The sequence below is a fragment of the Meriones unguiculatus genome, chromosome 15 (assembly GCF_030254825.1).
Source record: "Meriones unguiculatus strain TT.TT164.6M chromosome 15, Bangor_MerUng_6.1, whole genome shotgun sequence".
In the NCBI taxonomy this organism is placed as follows: domain Eukaryota; kingdom Metazoa; phylum Chordata; class Mammalia; order Rodentia; family Muridae; genus Meriones; species Meriones unguiculatus.
In genome coordinates this window covers 73,606,397-73,629,139 of record NC_083362.1, presented here as the reverse complement: position 1 = coordinate 73,629,139, position 22,743 = coordinate 73,606,397, and the positions used below count along the sequence as shown (strand labels likewise).

General features: G+C 44.9%; 1 protein-coding gene and 1 non-coding gene across 2 annotated transcripts in view; both read right to left on the bottom strand.

Moving 5' to 3' along the window:
- Window positions 1-1,374: 1,374 nt before the first annotated feature.
- On the bottom strand, window positions 1,375-1,506 carry LOC132648143 (small nucleolar RNA SNORA17). Its single transcript, XR_009586527.1, has one exon. It is a non-coding gene; the product is annotated as a small nucleolar RNA SNORA17 (small nucleolar RNA).
- A 1,710-nt stretch (window positions 1,507-3,216) lies between these two features.
- The window catches only part of Trpm8 (transient receptor potential cation channel subfamily M member 8), a 54,109-nt gene continuing 34,582 nt past the window's right edge, over window positions 3,217-22,743 (bottom strand). The window contains exons 14-18 of the mRNA XM_021631744.2: window positions 19,083-19,273; window positions 13,798-13,897; window positions 12,671-12,704; window positions 8,254-8,345; window positions 3,217-5,430 (exon numbers count right to left, since the gene is read on the bottom strand). Coding sequence (XP_021487419.2) covers window positions 8,295-8,345; window positions 12,671-12,704; window positions 13,798-13,897; window positions 19,083-19,273 — 376 coding nt within the window. The 3' untranslated portion in view covers window positions 3,217-5,430; window positions 8,254-8,294. The remainder of the gene's footprint in view (window positions 5,431-8,253; window positions 8,346-12,670; window positions 12,705-13,797; window positions 13,898-19,082; window positions 19,274-22,743) is intronic.

The window sequence follows — 22,743 nt, the reverse complement described above, 5'->3', positions numbered from 1 at the left end:
GTCCTCAGGGCTGGCTCACCTGCAAACCCCCATCCGGGGCTAGCTCTACTGTGCTGTCCAGGTGGGGTGCAGGCTCTGCTGCCTAAAGTGAGGGGCTGGGAAGCTCTCCTGCTCTGGTGACTTTGGGGCCAGCTCGCCTGCCTGCCATAGATGGCAAGGGGCATGGGGTGAGGTGGGGCCATCTCTCCTTCACCCATGTCACAGCAGGGCAGACAAGTGGCAGGGCCAGCTCTCCCACATTCACGCCCTCAGGGCTGGCTCACATGGGACCCTGCTACCAGGATCAGCTCTACTGTAGTGCCCAGGCAAGGTTCAAGGGCCACACTCCCTGAGTGCTGCAGCTGATGAGGGGCAGGGACAGCTCTCCTGCTCTCATGACCCCAGGGGCAGGATGCCCTTCTGCTGCAGCTGGTTAGGGGTGAGGGAGGAGGAGTGTATCTCTTCCTTATCCACGCCACCACACAGGAGATGAGTGGGTAGGCCAGTTCTCCCGTGCTCATATCCTGGGGACCAACTCCCACAATGTGGGCCCATTGCAGCTGGCTAGGGCAGGTCAGCTCTCCTACTCTCATGCCTCCAGTACCAGCTCTCCCACCAATGCCTAGATGAGGGGTGAGGCCAGTTCTGTACAGCACTCAGACATCAACATGTCCCTGGAAGGGGGGTGGGCAGCCCAGACCAGGGACATCTGCCTGGCCTTTGGTGGTAACACACCCTACTGCTGCAATGCCACAGACCCAGATGTGGCCTTCAGTGGCAGTACAGGCCAGGACCCCACCATGGTCATATGTGGCATCACTGTCTACTCACATCAGGCTGTTCCTTACTACCCTCAAGTCTCCAGTTCTGCCTCTCCCCACATCCTTGTGTTTTTTTTTTCTTTCTTTCTCTTCCATTGCTCCACCACTTACTTGCTTCTCTTAAAGGTGCCAGGAGTCTCTGAGTGTGTGGGGTCATCTCAGAAATGGTCTCGGGAGTGCTATGCCCTGCTCCTGCATTATGGATCAGGCAGGGCTCATTTGGGGCGTGGCATGCCCTGCCTGCTCCCCCTCCCCCGACTGTGTGGCTCCAGACTGGTGGTGATCTCAGGCTAGCTCCCTGTCTGGACCCCATGGAGCAGGCAGCTCTGGTGGTCATCTCCGGCTTGCTCCTTGCCTGGCCTGCTTGAATGGCTCCATGGGAGGGTCATCTGTCATGGGGCTCGTTCCTGCCTGAGGTCCCCAGTGCCAGGCGGGGTTCTTCGAGTCTCTGGCTTGCTCCCGGGCCTGTGTGGCACCAGTCTGGGCTGGTGCTCATCTCAGGCTAGCTCCCTGTCCAGGACCGCTGGCACTGGACTGGGGGCAGTCTCATGCTCACTTTTTTTTTTTTTCAGGGAATTCTAGGCTACTGACCATTCAGATGTTCATAGATCAGAATTCTGAGACTACACACAGCCTCTCTCCTCTCTGCCACCTGCCTGACACACATGTGACACAGCAACCACAGCTGCAGCGCTTCTGGGGCAGGTGTATATCATCTTTATGAAAGGATTTGTGCTGTCACACACATTGAAAGGTGCTAAGCATACTCGCCTTCGCTCATTCCTCCAACTCCTTCCTTTTCAGCTGATCTCTCTTCTCCCTGCATTCACATTCCCCAACATCTTTACACGCCCCACCACTGCCTGATGCCTAAGAGCCACTACATCGTCGGTCATAGGGGTCCTCTTCTCCATCCTCCTGTTTCTTGAGGCACTTCTACACTTCAAACACTGGGTGGTCTCCTTCAGGAGAGTTCCGAGGAAGCCGGTCTTCTTACGGCTCTGGCAAGGCTACATCCCGATTGACCTCTCATTCTCCTACCCTCATTCTAAGTCCCCCTGTGTTCTAACCTAGCCCTGCGTTTAGTTAGTGTTCCTTTCAGTGCTGACTCTCCATCTTGGAGTCACTTCTTATACCTGAGCAGATTAGAAAATGGTAGAAAGCACAGCCTACCCGTTCCTCCCAATTATTTTAAGCCATTCCCTTCCCAATGAAGTGTTCACAGGAGAACACTTCACGTTTGAAAAACAGCCTACATGTAAGGAGTGAGGGGAACTCAACAAACAGGACTTCTGTGGGGGAAATGCAAACCGACAAAACACACGGACTGGTCGGTGGTGCTGTTGGTGCGGAGGTGTTGCCCGTGGCCCAGGTGGACCCCAGCTAGCTGAGCTACAAGCTGCCTGCTTAGCTCTGCCGGACAAACAGGGCAGGCCACCAAACCCCCGTGCCCTCGTGCCTGGAGCAGAGGACAGAGAAGGACTGCAGGAGGTTGGCCTCCAGTGTCCAGCTCCAGCACAGACCAACCGCCTGACTTCTGAGCAGTTTGTTTTTAAGACAGAGGCTGTAGGCAGCAACCGTCTCCATGACAACCACAGGATCAGTCTCCCGTGGACCACAAAGAAGCAGGTGGAGGAAGATACATTTCCCTGATTCCTCCTGGGGTGGGGGTGGAATGTGCCTTTGGAGCAGAGGTACGTGGGAACAGTATCCAGCAACACCCGTCCCGTCCTGGGTAGTCGCCAGCCTGATGAGCCCCCACACAGGAAGCCCTGTGACCTCTCAGAAGACGGGTAAAGCAACGTGGCGGGTACTGCCGAGTCAGTGAAGGTGGAGACCCTTACGTGACAGATGGTCGCCTAAGCAAACAGCACCTACCTATGGTGGTTTTCAACACTAACCTCTAGAGCGGGTGATGTCGCATAGAGAGGTTTTAGGAGGTGTGGCCTTGATGGAGAAAGTACAGGCCCTCTTTGAGATTAAAATTTCCTCGCCATTTCTAGTTTGCTCTCTCTGATTGTGTGTGTGGTTCAAGATGTAAGCTTTTTGCTCCTGTCCCCTTGCTTGCTACCTGCTGCCATGCCCCCTCGTTATGATAAACTCTTATCCCTCTAGAACCACAAGCCCGAATAAGCTGTGCTCTAAGTTGCTTTTGATCACAGTGTTTCATCACAGCAGCAGTAGAGTGGTTAATACACCGAACAAAAAGTGGATTGGGATTGCAGTATCTAAAGATCTTGATGCCAACGGTAACCGCAGCACACCTGTTTCTGCTTGCACTCAGCGTGGTTCAGAGATCATCCCTGTAACTCAAATCCCTTTAGGAATGACCATAACTCAGCGAAGAATGACTTTTATTTGGTTTTTCACTCCCACTAGAATGACATCATAAACAAGGTAAGTCCTCGTGGTTTAATGCTCTCGCACATTGGTTGAGGCCATGTTGCAGGATTCTCTGCAGTTGTGCACGAGTCTACAGAGGCTTAGTAGCAGAACAAAGGATGCAGCACCTTTGATTTGACAAACAGGCAAAGCACGTGCTATTTCATGAGCTACATTAGAAATAATGGCGTCACATTAGCACACATCCTACAGAATAATCATGGGGAGAGCCCGATTGGAAAGCTTGACAGTTCCTACCCCCCCCCAAGTGTGAGCACAGCCTGGGCATTGTCTAACTCTTTTTCAGGATCAACAGGAGCACCCTATGTACAAAGGCTGTTTTCTTAAGCTGGTGGAGACAGAGTGTGGAAATATGAACATGTGAGCACAGTCATTAACGGGGGATTGGCAGGTAGACTAGGCTAATTTAATCTTACAGGGAATTTTACATTTCACTCACTTCTTTTACTCAGGTCCCTCACTTAAGTTGATGGTAAGGGCCTGGTCCTGGTTTTCTGTCTGCACAGTCTGTGTGCTGGCAGAGGTTTTATTTTTTGCAAATCCCTATGGAGAGGACAAACCCTTCCTCCTGGTGGTTTCAGACAGAGTGAGCACCCTGGTCATCAGGGTGAAATGAAAGTGGGATGCTCTCACTAACAGAAATGCTCCAGTTTCCATCCATTGGCCATTTTCATTATTGCCAGTTTGCCCCGTCCACTCTCTGCTTCTGAGACCCCAATGAGTGAGCATCCTGTGAGACCAGGATGGGTTTAAGTAGCAGGCATCCTTTATTCCTCCATTCTCTGCTGTCACCGTGCAGGGCTTGACTAGCCAGACCAAATAAAAATAAACCCATCTGGGTTAATGCTTCCATCATTCTTCTACCTAAAATATTCATTCAACAGCTTCCTGCTCAGGGTCCCTCCTTCAGCCGCTGAATATGTGGTTGATGAAAAAGTTGAAAACTTAGTTATGAGTGCTAACACTGCCCTATTCTCTCAGCACAGCTCTTTTGCTCCAGCGAAGGGTAGAGGTGGAGTGCTCAACCAGATAGCCACTCAGAATCTGCATCAACATCAGCATACTCCACAACGCCTAAACGAGAACGCTGGCATCTTCCTAAAGTAAGAGTTAAGTAGATTATCACGTCCTAATGGAGAGAGCCCTCGCGTATCCTATGTCTTATGAATAAGTTGCTAAATCCTATTTTGCTACACACTGATGAAAAAAAGCCTTGCAAGTGGCTTGATAATTAACAGATGTTCCAAAGAATCTAGTGTCCTAGACAGGAGATTTCTTGATGCTCTTACTGCAGAAAGAAGATTCATGCACAAAGATGTTCATTTCAAAGACCAGGTGGAGTCAACTACCAGTGACCTACATCATGGAAACTGCCAGAAGTCTGAATATCACTGAAGTGCTGAGAACACTTGGAAAGACTATGAAGAAAACATCTTTGATAAAATAGCTGACGTAAAGGCCTACAGAAAACTGTGTATGCAGATGATGGCGTGTAACTGAAGTGTAACATGCATAGGGAAAGCTGGACCCAGGCAAACACACAGGCGTGTGAGCAGTGATCACCGGAGGGAGTGGGAGGTTGCTTATGTACATCTATGCCACCTAACTTCCTGTAATACCATTCGCCAGCTTTAATGGGGAAATAATGAGAGGGTGGAGGAGGGGCATACCCAGTGAAAACAAAATGAGCAAAATGCGCCTCTTAAGGGTTCCTTCTGGGCTGGTCTCTTCAGCAGGAGTCACTGCCTCAGTGCCCCTCCTTTGATACGGGAATAAGGGAGAAGTTGCCCTAGGGTATTTAGAATATGGTCTGATTTGGGGGCAGGGTGCTAGGACTTTTTAACAATATGTCAGTGAATTCATCATACAATGCAGGAAAGGGGAAAGTAGGAAATAAACAAAATAACAGTATAGGTATAAAATCAGAGCCAGGGTCACAGTCATGGGAGAGGCAAGGGACAAAGGTGGGAAAGTTCCAGGGGCAAAGAAGGCGTGCAAACACTTGAACCCTCAACCTTAGTACAAGGCTCTGAGATGCAGAAAGTGTAGGCGCCTTCACGGAGAAACACGTGACCCTTTGCACCTCTTGTCACGTGCAATGTCCTCCATACTCATGTCCTCAAGGGTGACTATGTGCTCAGGGACCTGAAAAATTCTCCTTTAGAAGTCAATAGCAGCACTGTCCATCAGTGTCCCATGAGCCTCCAAACCCACATGGCTATTAGACCTGTGAAAACAAAGAAGATGGTGAACTCGGAATGCTTTTCATACCTCCATTTTGTGATAGCACAGGCCTCTTTCAAACTGTGCTGGGAAGAGGTCTGGGCATGCCACCAGAACCAACAGGTTAGCCTGTGACATTATCTGTGCTTGTCTGGGAGTCCGCCCATGTACATCAAGCAAGGCCCAACTCATTCCATCTAAGCTAAGCCTCAGGGAACCAATAAGGACTTTGTTTGCTCAGTGGTCGTTACATGAAATCAAAATCAAATAGATAACCAAGTTGAAAACTGAAACATTTATCAAAATGCAGTTTCCAAATGACTGGCAAAGGAAAGTCAAAAGGTTTCTCTTTTGGAAAGAAAGTAAAACAATGAAGCCAAAGACCGATCTTTGGAAAACAGGCCATGTCCAAGGACCTTCCTCCGCTGTGGTGCTTGGAGAGGCTGCCCACTCCCGAGGAGCAAAGCAGAGAAAGCAAAGGCTTGCTCTGGAGTCTTACTTTCAGCTGTTGTGTAGGAGAAAGAAAAAATAAAATAGAGACAAGTGGTTGGACCAAAGGCTGACACAGGGAGGAAGATGGGAGAAGCACTAACTTCCTGTCTGTCTGTGCTTCCCCTGTGCCAGCTTTCACTCCCCTGAGGCTGACCCTCTCTGCCCTGTCACACCTTCCCAGGGAAAGGTGATCGCCCTGAGCCCTGGAGAAAGGAGCACCAAGAGACACTAGAAGACTAGAGTCTGAGACACGTAGGCCTGGCAGCCAGTAACACTAAACTTTTCTTAAGGGTGGGAAGGTTAAGAAAGTACTGACAGGCTCAGTTTTTCTAAAGATGTCACTGGGAGAAAATTATGGGGCGTTATTTTCGTGTGTGTGTGTTAGTATGTGTTAGTATTAGTATGTGTACTAGTATGTGTTAGTGTGCGAGCTAAGGTATGTGTTAGTGTTTGTTATTCTGTGTGTGTATGTTAATGTGTGTTAGTATGTGCGTTAGTGTGTTAGTATGTTTTTCAGTGTTAGTTTGTTATTGTGTGTGTTAGTATATGTTAGTGTATCAGTGTATGTGTTAGTATGTGTGTTTGTGTAATGTGGATGTGTATCAATGTGTGTGTTAGTGTGTGTCTGTATGTGTGTGCTAGTATGTGTATGTCTACACATGTAGAAGTTAGAGGACAGCCTCAGGTCTGTTCCTCAGATGTGGTTCACTTTTTTTGTTCGTTTGTGTGTTTGTTTTGCTTACAGCATCACAAGGGCAGTTGCCACACCTGGCCTTGACACTTGTTTTCTTAGATTCTCTTTCCATCCTGTCTTTCTTTCTCACATGCGCACACGCTGTGCACACACGGTACACATGCTGTGCGCACCCCAGCACATGATAGACCCACTGTGCACATAATAAGAGCACGGTGCGCGCGCACATGCCAGAGTGACGTCACACCCCTGTGAGTCATTTTTATTCACCCTTGTGTTAACTCCAAGCATGTTAGCACAGGCCAAAGCTAAGCGCAGGGTGGGCGGGTAGAAGGCCGGTCTGTTTGCCCATGTCACAGTCAAACAGGTGAAAGGAAGGGCTCAGAGCTTCCCGGTGGCTGTATCAGCATGGACCTGAGTCTCCTCTGGTTATTTCTACTCTTTAATCACATTTAAATTTATTTTCATCATTTGTTTTGTCAGTTTCTCCCTGTTTTCTTTTCCAACTTATAGATTAAAAAAAAACTGTCTCAAAATCCAAAGTGCGGTTTATTTTAAATTTTTTAAAAACTTCAAAATTGAACATCATTGCGAAGGTATTGAAATGGGCTCCTCCTGAGTACCCAGGGCCCGAATTCTTCAGCATATTCAGAAGTGCCGCTCAGTTTTCTAATTTCATCAGGTGTAAGCCTTCCACCATGGAGGCCTGGAGACATAAGCGTGTGAAAGGTAGCTCAGGAGGCCAGCACCAGGGATCAGTGTGAGAGATCAGTGTTAGGGGTCAATGCAAAGGGCCAGTATGAGGGGGTCAGTGTCAGACATCGATGTGAGGGGACAGCGTTAGGGGCCAGTGGGAGAGGCTGGTACACCACAGTCCCAGCCTTCCTGCTGCGCTGAGCCAGTCCTGACGGAGAGGGGAGACATCCATGCGCTTCTTTCCATTCCTTACGGTTTCCTTGTAGACCGAAAAACACCAGAGCTGTGCCTCCCCCTCCTCCCCACCTCCCCATGCTCCTCAGATCTTCAACATTTGGTCTCAGGATTTGGATAGGTGCTGAGAAAACATGTTTAAAGCAAATGGCAAGATGCTGGAGCAAAGCCTTGAGTTCGCTGTTGCCAATTAATTGAGTTACATGTTATTGTGCAAATGAGCTGTTGTTAAAACCCTCCCATGCCTCCCTGGAACTTTTACAGATAATGGAAGGGTGATTGGAATACATCTACCTACCCCACAGCGATAGGCATTAAAAAAAAAAAAAAAGAAAAAAGAAAAAGAAACATGACGATAAAAAACATTTTAGACATGTTCCCACAAAAATATCTATGATAAAGTATTAAGTAAGAAAAAATAGCAAATCTTAGGTCAGTATGACATCATTTCAATTTATGTGAAAACTGCTGTAAGGCTGGCGAGTGTTACACAGACCCTGTAGGCTAACTGTGCCCTAGAGCCATCGTCAGGGCTGAACGTAAGGAGGAACTCCCATTCCTTGTCTCTAGACTATGATTTATTTGTTTTGTTCACAATGCTTTATTGTGAGAGCTGATAGCATAGGAAAATAAAACAAGCACAATTAAAAAATATTCTTAAAACACTAAAATTTTCAGAGCCCAAAAAAAAAAAAAAATTTGCTAACTCACCTCATTGCAATTTGATTTCTCTCCATGAATGGTCACCCACCTTATTTGATTTTATTAGCAATCTCTTTCAGAAGAACTTTGAGATCGTTAAGCTTGGCAAGGGGGAGAAACAGAACCCAGTCTTAACACAATTTTTCAACATTCTATTTTAAATGACAAGTACATTAAACAATAAACGCGACACAGGAAAGACATGGCAGGCCCTGCTTATTGCTTACTTATGGTCAGCAGTTAGCAAACATTAGTTCATGAAATGCAAGTCAAAAAGGGTTTCCTCCCAGAATGAGCAGATTATCTTGGCACAAGAGTAATGTTTTCAGATATGCAAATGTACTCAAATGTATGCAACATTTTACTAATAAAGTTTTGCTATATAAAAATACTAATAAAATTACAAAGATAGTAGTAAGATATGATTTTATGCCTCCTAACACACACACACACACACACATACACAGAGTAAATCCCCTAATGTAACTTACATAAATGATAAATAAGATTATTCTGCATATTATATGAGGTTCATGGCCTCATTTTAAGGCACATGCCACCTTGATGTAGTTTGTTAAAGTGCATGGTCAGGTTCTAATTTCTATGTTGTGGCTCCCAGCATACTGTGACTTACTCCAGGGGGGAAAACCTGTGTTGAAGTTGGGACTGTTTTCAGTGATAGCCTTTAATTTAAAAATAAATGATAATAACAAAGAGAAACTGTGATGGCTAATGGGTGCCTCAGTGAGCACAGTGTGGTGAGAACCCCACTCCTAGGATCTGGTCAGCAGTGAGTGACTTTGTTTTCTGTTATAATGAGATGGAAAATGGTTTTGCTCCCCTAAGGGATTTTGCTAATAGTAAAAGGGTATTGATAAGCCACTTCAAGGAGAGCAAAAGACTCTCAGATTAAAATAAGTGAAAAAGAGAACAAGAAGAAAATAAGCAAAACTCAGGGTTGGTTTTGTAAAACACTGAGCAAAACCAACAAACCTTTCTTTAACTAGAAGGCTATTGCCTTCTGTTTCTGTTGTATTGCTGTGCACACTTGAAGAACCAGGGGCTCTTTACGCCTGGATTCTCCCCACATATGGGGAGAACGCAGCTAACAGGCTCCTGCAACAGAATGATGGCTAGGAAGGCCTAAACTACAGCCAGTTAAACAAGGGCCACAAAGGCAGCTGCCAGTATACACAAAAGTCCTCCTCCAGGAGCAGGCTGGCCACAGGTCAGACAACTATGCATTAGGGCGCACACCAGATAAAATGGAGGCCTCATGAAGACCAGACCTGGAGCACCTACATCCAGTTCTCTTGTTTTCCACTACGGCAGGTTAGAACCTTGCTGAGCTAGGGATTTCTCTAAATCCTATAACCTAACAAGACTGGATCAAGAGCACAGAGCCCAGGGCCAATAAGATGGCTCACCAGGCTTACCTGATGCTAAGTCTGATGACCTGAGTTCAATCCCCCTGGCCTACACAGTTGGAGAAAATCAAGTCATAGAGTTTTCTCCACACCCATAGTGTGGCATGTGCACACACGCACAATTAAAATATAATAATTTTTAAAATTAACAAAGTTCAAACAAGCTAGTAGCAAACAAAGAGAAAGAATCAGTATTAGCCAGGTGGTGGTGGTTGGTACACGCTTTTAATCCCAGCACTGGGGAGGGAGAGGCAGGTAGATCCTTGAGTTCAAGACAGCAGCTCTACAGCATGAGTTCCAGGACAGCCAGGGCTACACAGAAACCCTGTCTTGGAAAAAAAAAATCAGTATCAAAATGTTTCCAACAAAGAAAAGCTCAGGAACAGAGAGACACCTTCGTTAGTGAATACCATCCAACATTAGAAGGCGAACAAACACCAGTACCATTTAGACTCTTCCACAAAATAGAAGAGGGACAGCTTCCAGACTCCATGTATGAGGGCAAAATTACCCCGGTCCCAAAGACAAAGATAGCAAAGAGGACTATAGGTATTCCACCAATACCTTGGTGGAAAAAAAAGATTCAAAAAACATCAATAAAATAATAGAGAGCTCAATTCAAGAGCACATTAAAATGAACATCCACCATACCTAAGTGCAGTTCACCCCTGAGATGTAAAGGTGGTTCAGCATATGAAAACCCATGAGTGTGGTAAGCTACGTGAACAGAATTGGGGACAGAAACAACATGACCCGCACCTTCAGTAGAAAATCAACTCCAGATTTCTTCTACAATAGAAACTCAACAAAATAAGCACTTACTAAGGTACGATAAAGACTCTGAAGAAAGAATCCCATCACCATACTCCCTATCCCATCATTTCTAAGATCTTAAGACAAGAATTCTTTACCTCAACACTGTTATTCTAAACAGTGTTAGCTCACACAATCAGGCAAGAAAGGAAAAGAAAAACTGTCTAGATCTGTCTGCATAGGATAGCAAATAATAGCTTGTAACAAAGACTACACCAAAAATCTCTCCTGGAAAAAAATAAATTTTGTAAAAATGGAATATAGAAGTTCCACAAAACATTAAAAACAACCCAGCGACCTCACTGCTGGTACACAGCTAGAGAGCTGATGTCAGAGGATTGGAGGCATCCTACATTGAACCATTCACTGCGGCGCTATCTATAACCCAAGTGTCAACCAACAGAATGATGTATAAAGAGAATGCGGCTCATGTATCAGAAGAGAACAATTGTACTTAGAAGAAAGGAAGGAAATTCTCCCATCTACAGGGACACAGATGGTTCTGATGGCACTGCTGAGTGAAATAAGTGAGGCACAGACAGGCAACCCCCTCTGGTGAGATCTCACTTCCACGTACAGGCTTAAACAGGCAAAAGGACCAGGGAAGAGAGGAATGACAATGAACTACTACACACTGAGGTGAGAATGATTACCATTATACTATAGGCACGTGTTATTATCAATCTATACACTGATGTTGCCTATTGTCTACATGAGATGTGCCGAAACCACGGGTGGCTCTTAAATTGAATCCTAGGATAGTATTACTAGATGCACATAGTAACTATGTCAGTATGTAAATTAGCTACACTGGATTGTAGTGATAATTTTACAGTATATACACGAATCAAAATATCCAGGCATATCCCTCAAATACATTGAATTTGTGTCAATGATATCTCAATAGAGCTGTTTAAAATCAAAGCCAATTTAAAAGGAAAATAAAAAGATGCAAAACACTTTCTCTCGAAACAGAAATTAAGGACATGATCGCCAGAATTCTATGAATAGAAAGGAAGGAATTCTGGTGGCTCAGAGTGAAAAGAAAGAGGACAGAGATGCAGCATAAAGAGAGGTAGAGGCAGTGAGACAGCTCATCGGATGCGGGAGGAACTGCTTTGTGTGGCTGGGGCTTCCAACAGCATTCTGATTGTAGCAAGCGTTTTTCAGTGTATACATGCATCAAAATTTCCAACTGTATACCTTAAATATATTCACAGGGGCAGAAGCTTGAGGGAGCTAATACATCACATCCACAGTAAGAGGAGGGAGAATGGATACATCTATGCCTAAACTCCACTCATTTTCTCAATTCTTATACAGCCCAGGACCCAACCCCAGGGAATGGTGCCACCCACAGTGGGCTGGGCCTTCCTACATCAATTAATGTAGCCAAGACAATCTCGTATAGACATGGTCAGAAGACAAACTGCCCTAGACAGTTGTTCACTGAGACCTTCTTCCCAGGTGATTGTAGGTTGTGTCGAGCTGACAGGTAAATAAATCTAACAGAAGTGGCATTTCTGGGCTATTCCACATGGAGGCTGGGAGCTTAAGAAGTAGTATAAGCAAGTATTTATAAGATGGCACAAGGCTCTTTTCTGAGACTGATACTCCAACCAAGGACCATGGATGGAGATAACCTAGAACTCCTGCACAGATGTAACCCATGGCAGCTCAGTCTCCAAGTGGGTTCCCTAGTAATGGGAACAGGAACTGTCTCTGACATGAGCTCAGTGGTTGGCTCTTTAATCACCTCCCCCTGAGAGGGGAGCAGCCTTACCAGGCCACAGAGGAAGACAATGCAGCCAGTCCTGATGAGACCTGATAGGCTAGGGTCAGATGGAAGGGGAGGAGGACCTTCCCTATCAGTAGACTTGGGGCATGGAAGGAGATGTGAGAGGGAGGGTGGGATTGGAAGGGGATGAGGGAGGGGGCTACAGCTGGGATACAAAGTGAATAAATTGTAATTAATTAAAAAAATAAATAATTTTTTTTAAAAAAGAAGTAATTCCACTGCAGGCCCCAACTCTTAGGTGAATCATGCAGACAGCTGAACTTACGTCTACTTTTTTTTTTTAAACAATGAATGTCTTCTTTTGTTTTCTGACCCTACACACCAGCATGGAGCCAAAAATTCAAAGACATTAAAGTTAAATAAATCATTCCAGAACTCTGAGTCATACCTTTGTATCCAGTTGTCTAAACCGATGCCTCATCCTGCAAGAAAATTAGAAAGTAAAGTAAGACAAAGAGCCTAAGGGAGGGAGTCTCATTGTCCCTGTTTTCATCTTTCAAAGGACAGAAGACAGATGATGCAGTCTTCCGTCTCGGCTCAGGTCAGGGTCAGCTGCACTGATCTCTCTGCTGTTCTTCCTCATGCCTAAACAAAGCAGAAGTCCTTTCTTACCCCAACCAGGAAGACAGAAAATTAATGCTATGTCTGCTGATAGGCGTAGTGAAAGCTGAGTCATAAGATCTACCTTCCTCCATATCCAAGACCTGGGAGTCTAGACCATAGGACATCCACACGGTCTCAAGAGAAAGAGTATCCTATGCCCCGCAGTAGCTGTATTAATTCTAACAGATTATTCGTACTCATATTCACTCATACTGGCCAGAGCATATTTTGAGACAGGTTTAAGCCCTAGAAAAAGCGACAGCTGTCACTGAGGAAGGTCAGCCTCCATGACAGGTAGGGCAGGCTTTCAGTGATTCTATGATATACTACTTACATATTATCTATCGATTCGATTGTCTTCCCTACTTCTTCAAGAAGTTAAATGACTGGGGTCTTGTAGGGAGCTTTTTTTTTTTTAAACCCACACAATTTAAATATGATAGCCATTACTCTCCAGAGATAGCTTGTAACAAGCCACCTTCTGGTTCTCTGTTTCAGCAGTGCAATGATAATCATGCCTGTGGCCTCTGCAAGATAATGGGATTGCCCATGACCTCTGAGTCTTCCTGAACTCATTTCCGCAGTTTGTAGCTCTTGTTTCTTGGCTTTATGGATGCTAATATCTATCATTCTACACTCAAGATCTCAATGCCTAGAACACAGGACATCTCACTATTCTAAGAGAAAGATGCAACCTTTAAGGATGCTTCCTGTTCCCTGCCCTTTAGGGGGAAAGTCAGATTAATTGGAGTGGTCTCTCCCTGCTTTGAAGGACTGGCACACATCTAAGTATTTATCACCTGCAATTGCTTGGGTGGTACTTTTGAGTTACTGTCACTCTCCACTGAAAACACACCTTACTGAGCATGCTCAGACACACTGCCGCTTACATATGCAAAGTGAATGACATACTCCTCTGAGTTGTCGTTGGCTTTCGTGTTGATCTTGACAAGGTAATTCTCCTTCATGACGCCCTCCCACGCCAAAGTCTCATTGTCCTCATTTCTGAAGCCTGAAATAATGAGAAAAGGAAAGCTGTTCAGATTGCTTCGTCTGCCTCTGTCTTCCGAATCAGTGGCCAGCCAGCATCTCAGAGGCTCTGGGACTGGAACAATTGGATCTGTCTGTACCAGCTGATCTGACACTAAGAATGAGGGTGGGATCTGCCTGTGTGGACTAAGAATGCGATCTTTATTCTAAATAAGATCCATTTGACCTTGCCTGTGTCTTCTGAGACTTAGCCAGGTCATCTGTTAATAATGTGGGTGCTCATGCTTGGTGTGCCTACTCCTCTGTTTTGATGACACAAAAACACAAAGCCATTCCCTTGGGTAATTACTACAGGCTTTCCAACTCTCGATCTTTAGACTCGAGGCCAGGAGATCTTTAGAGGCGAGCAATCTGATGACATTGATTCTACTTTGAAACAGGTGGTCTGGGTAGTGAAAAAAAGCCTGACCTCCAACCTCCATCCTCCCCCTTTCCCCTAACGCAGGTTAAACTTACACACTGCCTAGGACATGTTCCAGGGAGGTTTTTATTTCGGTTTCTTATGGTATGTGAGCCTTTCATATAGAGGCCAAAGAAAGAACACATCATTAAGATCACTAATGTTTGCAATGGACACCCGGAGAGTTCATGGGGACAGGAAAGAGATGTTTGCATACGTGGCCACTTAGAATAGATTTGATAGATTTGTGTGGTTTTTACCCTTGACTTGCCATGTAAATGCATGCATTCTCATATTAGAGTTTATAAACTCTACTAACTTCCTGGATTGAAAAAATTGGGGATCAAAGCAATATTTCCGTGACTAGATTCAAGAAAATTCTATCCAGCAAACATATCTTTATCTTTAAATGGCTGCTATTACTCTTCAAGACAATTCCTAACCAATTTCCTTTCAAATGTGTTTTGGAGTAGTTTCCAATGTCTTTCTTTCAAAGTAAATGCTTAGAACTCAACATAAAAAGACTGAAACTTCTGGACACAGCCAGCCAGAACAAGAATGACAAACGGCCAAGAAAAATGGCCAGCTCCCTCACAGTCAGGGAAAGGCTAGTTGAAATGGTAGCCTAGCATTTCCACCAACTGTACAAAAAAAAAAAAAAATAGCAGGCTCTAAAGTATCAGACATATTTGTCCCAGCAAAAATATGGAGAAGCCCCTGCCCATATTCTGGGAAAACTTTATCCATTGTAACAACTTAATGGTGACAGAGGATGAGAAAGTGGTGAGAGACGTTACACAAAGAATTGGCGAGATGCATGTTCTTTATCAGATATTTCTCTCCTAAAATTAACATTAAAAATAATTCATGTGGTGAAAATGTTCATATATCACTTCTTATCACGACATCATGGATTACTAAGAATCAAACCAGGGGCTGGAGAGATGGCTCGGCAGTTGCCAATGCTTGCTGCTCTTCCAGAGGATCTGAGTTTGGTTCTAAGTATCCACATCAGGCAGCTCACAGCTGCCTACCCACCACTCCAGCTCCAGGGGAGCCAACACCTTGTCTTCTGCAGGCACCCGCATTCATACACACATGCTCACAAAGACACTCACATACATACATAATTAAAAATTAAAAATCAATCCTTTTTTTAAAGAGCCTAACCAAACTATACATTTAACAATAAGGAAGTGGTTGATGGAATTAACTATGGCATGTTCATACACTAGGATATTTCATAGTTAGAATTCTTAGCATTATTTGTTCACGGATATTAATCATGTTTATGGTGTATTATCGCTATATAAAAGAATCAATTACCTTATGAACAGTTATGCATAATATACTCCAGGCAATATGCATCCCCACAGAAATTAATGCCAGCTGTTGACATTTATCTCTGGGTGGTGGTCTGGCACTGGATCCTTACTTGTGCTTTTCTATATTTTTCAAATGTTCTGTAAAGACCATGTATTGCCTTCCAAATCAGAAAAGAACAGTATATTTTCCAAAACACAATTACCAAGAAGTATGCTTTTTTTTTTTTTACTTGAAGATACTGCTGACCAAGTTTTTAAAATATGAAAATGAAAGTTTGAGGTCTGCCTTTTTGAACATTATTCGAAAAAAAATCTTTTATTTTTCCTCCAAAGAAGGGCAATTTCAAAATTAAACCCGTGACCTCCCCATTGTGTGGGAGGCAAACACAAAGTGCACCTAAAAATGGACTGACAGCTGGAGTCCCTGGGGAAGGCAGGGTGCTATGGTTTCTGGAATCAGCCCTCTCCAAGAGTCAGCAAGCAACCCCACAGTGACTATGCATGCTGGAGAGTCGCTAGTGAGGGAACTGGGCTCTGGCTCCCTCTCCATCGCTGCCACCAGTGGGGAGAAGGGATCTCCTCCTGAGAGTGAGATGTGTGGAAAGAGGGCGTTGCTTTTGTCCATGGAGCATCTCTCATCCATCCAGTGTCTCCCCAGGGAGATGAGTAAATAACAAAGCGTTTCTGACACGCCTGTTTGCTTCCTTATGCTGAAACTCCTTCCTATTGGCTTGTCATGGGGTTCTGTGTCTGCTTGACAGTCTCACCTTGCTTCAGTGCAATGCATTTTACCCTTCTCCTTTAAGCCGAGCCTGAAGCCAGGAGTTGCTCTGCCTTCTTGACACTGAGCTCCCTGGTTCTGCTGATCCCAGGCTGGGTGTTATATTCTGAGGGAATGGACCTTTACCTACCTCATAGCATCCCCTTCAGTTCATGCCCAGCCTGAGTCAGTGCGATGACCAGTTCTCTAAATCATTCCATTTCCAGACAAAACTGAATGTTAGTTTTGACTCTGCATTTGTCTTTATATTGAGTCAAAACCATTCTCATTGCAAGAGGTGTGTGTGTGTGTGTGTGTGTGTGTGTGTGTGTGTGTGTGTGTACATGTTCATGTGCATATGTTCATGTGTAGGCTATATGTGGATAGCCTGTCTATCTGTGTGGATGCATAAGTATATACATTTGTGTAGAGAACAAAAGGTAAGAACTGGGTATTTTCCTCGATCACTGTCCACAGTTTTGAGACAGTGGCTCTCAGTGAACCTGGAGCCCACTGGCTGGCTCAGTTAGCTAGCAAGGAAGCTGTCTCTGCCTCCACAGCAATGAAATCACAGGCATGTCTGGCCTTTCAAGTCCTATGCTTGGAAGGCAAAGCTCTTGTCAATGAAGCCATCTCTCCAGCTCCTTTTCCTCACTATGACTTTTATTCATTGTTCAAAAACAAGGAAATATGTAATCCTTCCTAAGGCATTGATTCTATCCCCTCAGTCTTCTCCCAGATTCTGGAGACTTTCTCATTTATAACATGAGCTCAAGATGGAACCAAATATAATTGTGGGCATGTCACTAAATGCCTCTGACATTTGGTTTTTGAGTACTTAGATTCCAGATCTGTACTCTGGGTTCCCTACTGAACATAAAGACTTCCACTCTTTCAGTTAATAACGGCTCAATTTGTTTTCCAAGGCAAAATAATAGGGAGAAAGACAGCCACTAATCCAAATTGTCAAAATACTTTCATCAAGGAAGACAATTACGCATGTGAGATGGTTAATGACACCTCCAAAGTAGCATTTAATGTCTTGGGATGACACAGTTAAAGTTGAATATGAAGGTCCTTTCTGCTTCAGGCTGATTTAAAGCTGGGGGTGCATTTACATTCTGAAATCCAGGCTATATATAGGTCAGGTGTCTGCATAAGAGAGTGAAGGTCAGCCATGAGTATTTTGCCTCCAGTTTGCTATAAAGAATCCCATAAAAAGATGGCTCTTGGCACTTAAAATTCATTATAGTTGCCACCAATTATCATATCTAGGATAGTGATATTTTTGCTTTCTGAATCATAATATTTAGACTTCCATCAAAGAGGTATGGCCAACTCAACATGATATGTAAATCTGGTAGCAGAAGTTCACATGCGTTTCATCACATACCATGAGGCAAACAACCAGAACACCACATACAGTCGACTATTGTCAATGGACAGTCACCTTTGCAAGAGCCTCTGATGGAGCAGAATGGAATAGAGCTGTGTGAGAGGTACTAGGACAGAGACCCAGAAATATAGAATTGCCAACAGCATGCTGCAAACATAACCTTCTCTGGAGAGTTGCACAGTGGACTGTAGCCAGTAAAGTGACAGGGGCAGAACGGCCCTTTGGGAGGTCACTCTCTGCCTCGGAGTTCTCCAGATGGTAGGCATAGGGCTTTAGGACTTAAAGTTACCCCTTTCTGGTTTTCATCTGCCTTGAGGTGTTGGCTTCTTTCTATTGCTTATCCTTCCTTTCTATAGTAGAAATACTTATCTGTGTCTGCCCCCATCACTGGACCTTGGAAGTATGTAACTTTGATACTTGCAAAGGCTTGTACCTCAGTTTGGATGCAGTCTTAGATGAGCTGTTGGCTTTAAACATTTGAATAATACTGGAATAATAGTTAAGACTTCGGGACCATGACAATGAAATGAATACATTTTGTATTGTGAGATATACATGAAGGTTCAGGAACCAGAAGCAGAATGACACCACTTGGTTGAGTTTTTCTCCAAATTCCCATGTGTTAAAGGGTTGGCCTCCAAGATGGCACTGTGGGGAGGAGGTGAAGGAGGCCCCACTTCAAGAGGTGGGGCCCAACATGCTCTTAAAGGAGATAGTGGGAGCCATTTCTGAGTCAACCCCTGCTTCCTGGAAAGTGATGTAAGTGATTTGCTCTGTCACACACTCTCTGCCAGGCCCAAAGCAATGGAGCCACCCGGTCTTGAACTGGAATCTCCAGCATTTAGTCAAGTGAACCTTTGCTCTTTACAAGTTAGTTACCTAAGGTGTTTCATTACAGCGACAGAAAGCTGACTAATAAAAGCAGCCCAAATAGCCCTTTACCTGTTGGAGCTAGGCTAATCCTCCTCCAGACATAGCTTCACAGAAGTAATAAAGGAAAAAAAAAACTATAGCAATGGTTTCACACTATCCATGAATTCTACTAAGGAAATTATTTATGTTGTTATCATTATGTTTGTTCCAAAGTCACTCTCCTAAATGAGGCTACCCGGCAGCACTGCAATGCTTCCCAACCTACCCTCAACCACGAGATTGAGGCAAACGTTGGCCGACCTGACACCCAACGTTTAGAAATAGACAGTGAACTGACGGAGACCACACATCCACGACCCACCACTCCAGAACCCCAGCAGCTGACCCACTCACAGCAGGCAGAAGACTCCATGTTCTTCTCTTTACAGCAGCACTTGAAACACTTCTTCACCACCATGTAGAAGTAAGCGAAGACGACGAAGGGGAAGGGGATGTTGAGGCGGTTGCAGTACTCCTGCACCAGGAAGTACCGCTGGAATTTCCAGACCTGGTCATTGTTCTCCTGCACGGTGCCCACCGTGTAGCTGGCAGAGAGAGCAGAAACAGCTTAGAGACATGCCGTCTCCATCACTCCATTTGTCTACCATGGCAACACGGCTAGACAGGCAGCCGCGTGGCCTAGGCCAGGCAGCTCAGAAGACTCCATGTTGATACCACAGCCAGGACAAATTGGTGCAGGCCACCTACTGGCCTCAGTGTGGGTCTAGTTTTGGTTCTCTTTTGGGTTGTTCATTGTTGTTTCTTTGTTTCTGAGCACACAGGAAAAATGAACAGTGAACTTCCAGATCATCCAGATTCCCAAACCTTTCAGTGATACCCTTTGCTCATCTATCTGTTATTGTGCTAGTTACAAAGAGGCCTGAGATGTTGACTCTCACGGAAACATTTTATCCCTTCTTCTGTCTAATTTAAACAGTCTGGAGAATATTGGCAGGCATTTTTCAAAAGCCTCAGACAAAAAGCCAAAATGGCTGTCCTGGGGATTCCTGCCACTCATGGCTAGGGAAACAAGCTTCTGCAGAAGGGGAGAGGGACTCTAGCAAGGGCTGTCACCAAGGACTGTCCCCCGTGAGCTGTACAGAATCCAGTTACAGACATACACAATTGCATTTGGAAAGACCTTGGGCAGAGAAAGAAATGTTGAAGGTTTTCCTCTGGTATGTTAACAAGGGCAGATATGACTTTCTGTGGATTCTAAACATACAGAGATTAACAGATACACAACGTCTGGAAACCAAGGTGAGAAAGAGCCACCTCTCTCCATCCAAGTAACAATACTGTCTTACTAACTATGAAGACTACAGCCGGGCTACAGGGCTCAGCTCTCTCCACTGCACTGGGAGTTAATGGAGCTGAGACCGTGGCAGCTGCTTATGAGCTTGTCCACAGTGTAGCAATCTCAAATGCATGCTTCATCTGAGCAAGCGAACTAGAGATCATGTTTAATTTGGGTAAAGTAGGTATTACTTTGGGAGAGAGTGTGTTAAACAGCCTCACTGTGGAAACTAGCCAGACAAGAATTTGTACCCCTCCTCCAACTCTTGATAAGAAAACTAAATGGAAGTTTCCACAGACACAGATTTACAGGAACTGTGAGCACCATGAAATATGCAACACGACAATCCAGAAGAAGCTGAAAGCCGCACTCTCCAAAGCGAAAAAGAAAACACCTCCACAGAAAAATTGCCTCTTAATGGAGACACGGGCTCTCAATTTCCTAACCAGGAGGATGTCTTCCTGTGGCTTTGAGTTTTGCTGAGCACCAAGGACCTCAGTTTGATCTCCGCTTCTTTTCCATGTTAAATTCGCCAATAGCAGGTCAGCTGTGGGAAGAGCGTGTGGCAACCCATTACCAGCCCAGAATGGTTTTTTAGCTTGACAAGGTTGTTTGTTTGTTTGTTTTGTTATTGTTGTTATTTTAACAGAGCCTTAAAAAGCTTCACTGTTTTGACCCAGTGACTTCACTTCTGGGAGTTCAGGCTAGAGATAATGAGGTACCGATAAAGCTACATAGGAAAGGACGCACACACATGACCCCATCATCACGCTGCAGGTAAGAGCTAGCCATGCCTCTTACCTAGGAGAAGAGCGCAATCTAACGGGTGAACACTGGGAGCACACCTCCTGGTTTGGGGATGATGATTTCATTGTGCAGCCACGGAAATTAGCTAAATAAATTTTTGGATGCTGGAAAATTTGTATATGTTAAGTGGAAATAACTAGGCTCAAAGGTCTACTTCCAGCACCGCCATTTCAATCACAGTTCAGAGAGAAGTGGAGCCATCACTGGGGGGCAATGCCAGTATCACAGGTGAGTGCCCTTGGGCCGCCCATCCTTCCACTCTCCAAGCATCGCACAAGAACCGTCAGCGTCACACGTAATCATTAAGAGGTCGATTTTACATTCTACCCCTAACTCTTTAGGGTAATGACTTTCAAGCTACCCAAACACCAAGGCTATAGAACAGAAAATATTTTCAACATACAAGACATTGATTTATTTCCTTATTTAGGTTCTCCTCTAGTTCAAGCACCTCCAGCTCCCTACATAGCTGCGGATGATCTTGAACTACTCATTTTCCTGCCTCTGCCTCTCAGAGCTGGATTGCTGGCATAAGCCACCGACACAGCGCAGCTTACGTGGCGCTTCAGAGAAAGCACAGGCTTCATACATGTTAGGCAAACAACCATTGGGGTGCATCCCCAGTCCCTCCAAGATGCTATTCTAGACACCCATTTATTTTGATTAATTTAACGTGCAAATAGCTCTGTAAGTCCCGATATCATCTATGATAAACAGGCTGAGAAAACTGAGGCACAGAAGGAGCAGGTAATTGAAGTGTTGAAGCCAGGATTTAGTCTAGCAATCTAGCCCCAGGTCTGTACCACATCTGTACAGCAAAAGGTGTGGTATTATGAGAGTTCTACTCTGTTTCCAAGGGGTTTAATAGGGTGACTTGACATTTTCTCAAGCACAAAGCATTTGACAATTTGGGTAGTGTACATTTTGAGCACAATGAGATCTCTAAAGGTAAGAACCCATGCTTACTGAATGCCCACATGCATAAGCTCCTACAAGGCATGTCAGTGGCTGCTGACTGATTCTTTCATCTACTTTTCATAGCAGAATTTTTCAGGTGCAAAGCAGACAGGGCGGTGGATCCAGGGAATGAACCTAATAGCTTGTCTGGCAGTTCTTCCCAATGTAGGTCAGGGTGCTGGGAGGCTAATGTTTAGCCTGCCATCGTTATCACCTTCCCCAGTCCTCAGCTGGATTTGCTGTCTATGAAGAACACCGCCTTCATCTGCCACCACAGTGGCTCAGACCTACAGAAGTACCTGAGATTAGTGAGATTAGTAAGAACCTGTCAGAAGCCACAGCTCACTACTTTCTGCCAGAACAGCCATTTTACTTCTAATCATTAACTCTTAAAGATCGTCTTACAATTTCATGACCTGACTGCTTAAAACTCAAAAACCCAAACAAAAGCCACTGCAGCCACTTTGAAGCATCAAAAGTCATTTTCAGATGTTTTATACAAAAGATGTTGCTATGTCCGAATGGAGGGAGGAGCATTCATCACACTTGCAGCAAGTTAAGAAACACATGGGCCTCCCTCCCATCCTCACTCCAGGGGCTCAGAGAGGAACTCTGATGGAGGGCCCACTGGGGGTGAGATTTGTGCCTTGGCTGAACTGACCATTTGGACTCAGTAAAACACACTTTGTATCTTCCAGTTCATGTACGGAAGGAACTGACTGAGGGAGGTCATTTGCAACCCTGCACAGCCCTGAGAATGACTAGGAGAAACAAAGAGGTCCGGAAGAAGACCGTGGGGCATCTCTCTTTTGAGTCCACTTAGCAGAAGGTCCTTCTGGGGAAGGCCTGCAATCCCTGCTTCAGAAGTTCGCAGTTAGAGCCTGCCAATCACAACTCTGCTCTGTGCTATCATTCCCCACCTCAAAGAGCCTGAGTGCCACTGTTTCCTTTCTT